General features: G+C 45.9%; 1 protein-coding gene across 3 annotated transcripts in view; it reads left to right on the forward strand.

Moving 5' to 3' along the window:
• gabrb4 (gamma-aminobutyric acid type A receptor subunit beta4) overlaps positions 1 to 5609 on the forward strand; it is a 52425-nt gene extending 46816 nt beyond the window's left edge. For 2 of the 3 annotated variants that reach the window (XM_058077418.2, XM_058077421.2), the window contains 3 exons: positions 794 to 1050; positions 1591 to 1680; positions 4780 to 5609. In XM_058077418.2, the coding sequence (XP_057933401.1) occupies positions 794 to 1050; positions 1591 to 1680; positions 4780 to 5133 (701 nt within the window). In that variant the 3' untranslated portion in view covers positions 5134 to 5609. The remainder of the gene's footprint in view (positions 1 to 793; positions 1051 to 1590; positions 1681 to 4779) is intronic. The other variant, XM_058077420.2, reaches the window with a different exon arrangement.
• The last annotated feature ends 391 nt before the right edge of the window (positions 5610 to 6000 follow it).

Raw genomic sequence — 6000 nt, forward strand, 5'->3', positions numbered from 1 at the left:
GAAAGAAAGTAATCATGAGTGGCAGCCCTACTTACAGACACAGTTAGCCCGAGGTGCGGGAAAGTCCGAAATCTTCCATCAAATCTCTAGTGAAGACATAGTCTAAGTCTAAGTTAAGACAAGTCCAAGGTCATATGATTTTTGAGTCAATTTTGAGTCAGTTTGAGTCAGTTTACAAGTCATAAGCAGAGTGTTTACCAAATAAATTGCCATCTTAACAGTAAAACCCTCGACTAAACTTGACAAATACAATGAATGCACTTTGAATTGTTTGAGTTTTAAGCAAGACCCATGTGACATGTGACTTAGTCACAGAAAAATAGCACCGACATGCAGAGAAATGCATTCCACAACCCTTATTTCTTCTTAAACCCGATTGGACGTTACTGGATGCATTCAATGATGCAGATTGTGTTCTCGCTTGCTTCATGTTATAATAATGTTAGTTGGATGCTATGAATATGGACACATTTTACTCAGTCAGCACACTCACTGAAAATCTGCAGTGTTTCCAAGTCATCTGAGGCAAGTCCCGAGTCATTGATGTCGAGTTTCAAGTCATTGATGATATTGCAAAGTCAAGTCCAATGGCATCAAAACTGTCACTCGAGACCAAACCTCTGTTAATAACACGACAAGACCATAATGTACGCTAACCAGAACCGGAACCGAGGCAAATCTGCTGTGTACATTTTGGATGTAAACTGAATAACCAGGGCGTATGCTAACCAAGGTTCCACTGTAGAATGTTGTAACACGTGCCTGATGGTAAGTTCCCTGTTGTTGCATGCAGGTGTGACCACGGTGCTCACCATGACGACAATTAACACCCACCTGAGGGAGACTCTCCCAAAGATCCCCTACGTGAAAGCCATCGACGTCTACCTCATGGGCTGTTTTGTGTTTGTGTTCCTGGCCCTGCTCGAATATGCCTTTGTAAATTATGTGTTCTTTGGCCGGGGCCCGGCACAACAGAAGCAATTCAACGAGAGGCTCAACAAAGTCAACAATGAGCGCACAAGATACGAGGAGAAGCGCCTGAGGGAACAGGTTTGCATCTTGGTCTGCCGCCTTTGTTGTGTTTGACTTCAAGTTTTGAACATACTTTGAATATTTCTATTTTATCCACACAGTCATTTGGATTTTTACTGCAGTAGCCTTCCAGCAGCACACTGGTGCCACTACCTGTACAGCCCGATATGCATTCACCAACCATCATCCATTGCTTTCTCTCAAGCACTGATTGCTTTTTATTGAACATAGCCCGTTTTCATCGAGATAGCGATTCATCCAGCACAACAGTGGTGTAAACATTCTCATTTCTTATTTAGGTGGCTGTCGCTCTAGGCTTCATTCATTCTCACCTTGCTACCTTGTATTTAACACCTTTTACAACCTCAAAATAGAGCATGCCGAGGCTTTGGCATGGTGATTCGCTAAAACGGTCAGACTGAATGACGCTTCCTGTTTCTGTGTGCCAGATATTAATGCTCAGCTTTTGTGTGTGTTAATGCATTGTGTAACTGAATGAAAATGTTCGAATTTGATAGTCGTTTTAATGTTCTCTTCATTTTTCTTTCACATTGCAAGGACTCCATTTCCGTGCCGTTTCAAACCAACACCTTCAGGTCATTTACACAGCGAAGAAATCTGTATCTCGAAGAACAAAGAAAAGTTGGGGTACATGTATTTAGAAATCATATAAGCTGTCGGCCAGCCCTCACTGTACTGCTCTTGCTAAACTATATACTGACTCCAAAAAAGTTGGACGGGATTGATCCAAAATCTATTGAAATTATTCTGAATTTGGTGCTGGCATCACTGTCCAAGAAGCTCACTTTTAAGCATTCAAGGTGAATGTGAAGGTCATCTGGGATGTCCTGGGCTCAAACACATCCTCTTATCGTACATTCGTCTTGAGGAAGTAACTCAACAATTAATTGACAACAATTCTAATTCTAACTTTTTTATAATAATGATCGTTACTTTTTTCGTGTCCGCCACCATCACACGCGTTAATTAGCGCAGGAAGTGCTTCGGACGCCTTCGTTTTTGTTTTTAACACAAACCAGCGGAAGCTCAGGTAGTTATGGATCAAATGACTCCACGTGAATAAAGTAAGTGGTGTCCAACCATCACAACCGTTATCGCTGATTTGAGTGGTTTGTGAGTGGAAGTTTTTATTTGCTACTAAATTTCATGAACGTAACAAGTTTTGAGTGCACCTTTACTTGAAATTTTGACTACCTTGTCAGGTTTATAGTGAGCAGGCTCAGAGAACGTGTCCAAAGTTCCAGGACATGTCTCACAGAAGATGCATTTCCCGTTTGCAATAATCCCCCTGGAGTCTAAAATTTTCCCAAGCCTTCTCTGCCACGACTTCATTCACTGCTGCGGGAATTCTGTTGTGTTCTTCCATGTCGTCCACTTTTTGGTGACCTCCTTGGAGCTTTGGAAGGGGGCAAAGTCCCCCGGTGAATAGGGAGGTTTGTCCAGCAACGTTGATGTTCTTCTCGGCCAGGAAGTGTCGGATGCTCAGGTCATGGTGAGCAGGTGAGAGTTGTCCTCCCATAACTCTCGCATCTTCTCGTGCACAAATCAAACACCGCTGGTTGATTGTCCGACCCTGTGGCAAGAACTCCCAGTCCTGGAACCTTTCTGACATTCCTCGTGCACTGTCACTAGCCCCTTAATGTAAGTGAGGAGCGAACCCCATTTTCTTCCAGAAGAGTGAAACAGTTTATCTTCATTTCTGCCCCCACTTATGGTTATGAGCTTTGGCTGGTGACCAAAAAGGGCCAAGCTTGTGGACACAAGCGCCGAAATTAGTTTCCTCCGTAGGGTGGCTGGGTTCTCCCTTAGAGATGGGGTGGCGTAAACATCTGATCAGAACGCCTCCTTGGGCACGTCTGATCGGTAGGAGGCCTTGGGGCAGACCCAGGACATTTGGGGAGACTCACCTGGCCTGGGAACACCTCCGGATTCGCCGGAAGGAGCTGGACGACCGACCGAAAGAGAAAGAAGTCCGGGCTTGTTGGTTTGGGTTTATGCCCCTGCGACCTTGGAAAAGCAGAAGGATGAATAAAACAGTTAAACTGTCACTTTTATAAGAATTATAAACAGTTTTTACAGTCAAAGTCTGTCCCGGTAAATCCCGGTACAATTTATACTTCACTATCCTTCCATTGACCACCTTCTACCGCATATCTTGTTCTGGGTTGCGGGAAGGTGGGGGTCTCCCAGTGGACTACACCCTAGACTGGTCGCCAGTCATTACACTGAGTGGAAGTCAGGCAAGTCAACCACTAGACCATCAGTGACACTTAAGTATCCCACGGGGGCCAATTATTGCACACTATGATATCTGTTTCATCCTTTTTAGGAAAAAAAATGTAATAAAGGCCGAACTCTCTGTGTTGCCAGCATCACTTTCACAAACTAAAAACCCCATACGAAATATGTACATCAAGAGTATCGCAGCTTTTTTGGAATCAGGGTTTGTACTAGTGGAAAATGACAAAGTAATGCCAAAGGTGCCAAATGTTGCATGCCAGAAATAACATTTCATGTCATCCCTGCTTTAGTTTGAAAACCTGGGGAAAGGGTTGGAGGTTGAGATGAGTTTTATTGTTGTGGGATACAGTGCAACCTCGGGTAGCGTCGATTAAAACTGACATGTACACGAACTGAACTCGATCAGTTTTTCCCATTAGAAATCATTCAAATTCAAGTAATCCATCGTAATCCATCAACACTTTTAATATTGAACAATGATAGGTTTACGAAATGCTTATAAATGACGAATGAGAAGAATAAACAAATATTTAACGTAATTTTTACCTTGACTGAAGACCCTTGTTGATAAGCGTATGGCAGAAGCGATACACACTGTTATTTCTTCAATTCACTCGTGTTTCTACGAGGGTCTACGAGGGGGAGATCCCGTGGGGCTTCTTTGGGCTGGGCCCGGCCGGGCCCCACGGGTGAAGGCCCGACCACCAGGCGCTCGCCTGCGATCCCCTCCCCCGGGCCTGGCTCCAGGGTGAGGCCCTCTCCCGTCCAACACTCTCAGCACCTCTCCCCCTCGTAGACCCACCACCTACGGGGTCAAGCATAACGGTCCGGTGCATTGTGTGTTGGGTCGCGGTCAAGGGCGGGTGCCTGGGCGACCTGGTCTTCGGCGGCCAAATCTGGTTCTTGGGACATGCCCCAGACGCCTCCCTGGTGAGGTGTTCCGGGCATGCCCAGCCGGGAAAAGGCCCCGGGGCAGACCTAGGACACGGAGGGATTATGTCTCACAGGTGGCCTGGGAACACCTTGGTGTCCTCCCGGTGGAGCTGGACGAGGTGGCCGGGGACCGGGAAGTCTGGGCTTCCCTACTAAGACTACTGCCCCCGCGACCCGGACCCGGATAAATGGAGGAAAATGGATGGATGGATGGACTCGTGTTTCTGACCTTCTTTATCAAGTTTCTTTGGCCCCATGGTGAGTTCTTTGCTAAAACCGGTGATCGTGTCACACACGGACGACGGAGCTAGAGAACAATAACTACGGTTTCCATTTGGACAGCACGCTAACAGGCTAAATACATTACAAACACACTTGGACCCACGCAATCACAAGACGGGCGCCATATTGTACGCTAACCCGAAAAGTGTCCGCAAACCAAGGCAAATACACCAGCCGGGCGGTACGCTAACCGAGGTTCCACTGTATTTGGGCTTCTGCTCAACAATTCAGCCCAACATGACACTTTGTGTCTCTCGGCCTTGATCTCAGGTGGATGCGTACGGCAACATTCTCCTCACCACTCTGGAGATGAACAACGAAGTGATGCCTTCTGACGTGGGAAGCAGCGTTAGTGACTCTCGGAATTCAGTCATGTCCTTTGACAGCTCCGGGGTCCAATTCAGGAAGCCCATGGCACCCCGAGACGGCTTCAGCCACCACTCTCTGGATCGGAGCGCCATGCGGAGCCGGGCCAACTGTCGTCTACGGCGACGCTCATCCAAGCTCAAGTTAAAAATCCCAAACCTGTCAGATGTAAGCACCATTGACAAGTGGTCCCGGGTCATATTCCCCATCACTTTTGGATTTTTCAACCTAATTTACTGGTTATACTATGTGAATTGATGTGCATCCCACTAGGAATCATGGGCCATATTTTGAGAGCACATTAAATTGGCTTTGATACAGTTCCAAAATATGTATACACATATACAGGTTGAACATATGTATATGCATATTTCTATACAGTATATTATATTTCTATATACACACACGTGAAACCTGAGGGACCTTTCTGCTGTACAAAGTATTAATAGGATGACTTGAATGTTTCCAAATAATTGAGAGAAGAATTTCAAGGCTTTGAGTTCCTTTTTCCTCCTGAAACAAACAAATGAACAAAAACGAGATCCCAGCGGGGATTTTTGGAACTAAAGACTGCATGATATTTTTGCTACAAAAAAATGGGGAGAAAAAAAAGAAGAAAAAGAAGAGAAGCTCTTGAAGGAGAGAAGATACCCCGCCCTCCCCATTGACTTTTTAACGATTCCTTGTAATCAGAAATCCTCTACTGCACCCCCCACCCCCCACCCCCACCCACCCATGTAGCCCATGGATACCAGGTGCACGGGAATCTCCGGTTCCAACCTGTACAGCAACCTTGCCTCCTTCTTTATTTTCTTGCTATTTCCACATCTTTTTGGAAGTTGTAGCGTTCTCTTGATCAGACATCGACGACGGGATGCTTGACCGTCACATTTGTGCATCGGAGTCGACGCAAACTTCAAGCTGTTTTCAGGAAAATGTCCTCAAGCTAGGAGGGTTCAGGGGGCGGGGGGGTTAGGGGTCTGCTACGGTTCCAAACAAGTGCTGATTATTGTAGATATGATTTTGTCTTGACAAATACTGTGATTTCAAGGAGCGTGGGAACGTGTTCTAGAGCTAGGGCATTAAGGTTTGCATACTCGTGTTGATTGTCTGGGGAGACAAAAG

The sequence above is a fragment of the Doryrhamphus excisus genome, linkage group LG1 (assembly GCF_037039965.1).
Source record: "Doryrhamphus excisus strain RoL-2023G ecotype Guam linkage group LG1, RoL_Dexc_Guam_v1.1, whole genome shotgun sequence".
In the NCBI taxonomy this organism is placed as follows: Eukaryota; Metazoa; Chordata; class Actinopteri; order Syngnathiformes; family Syngnathidae; genus Doryrhamphus; species Doryrhamphus excisus.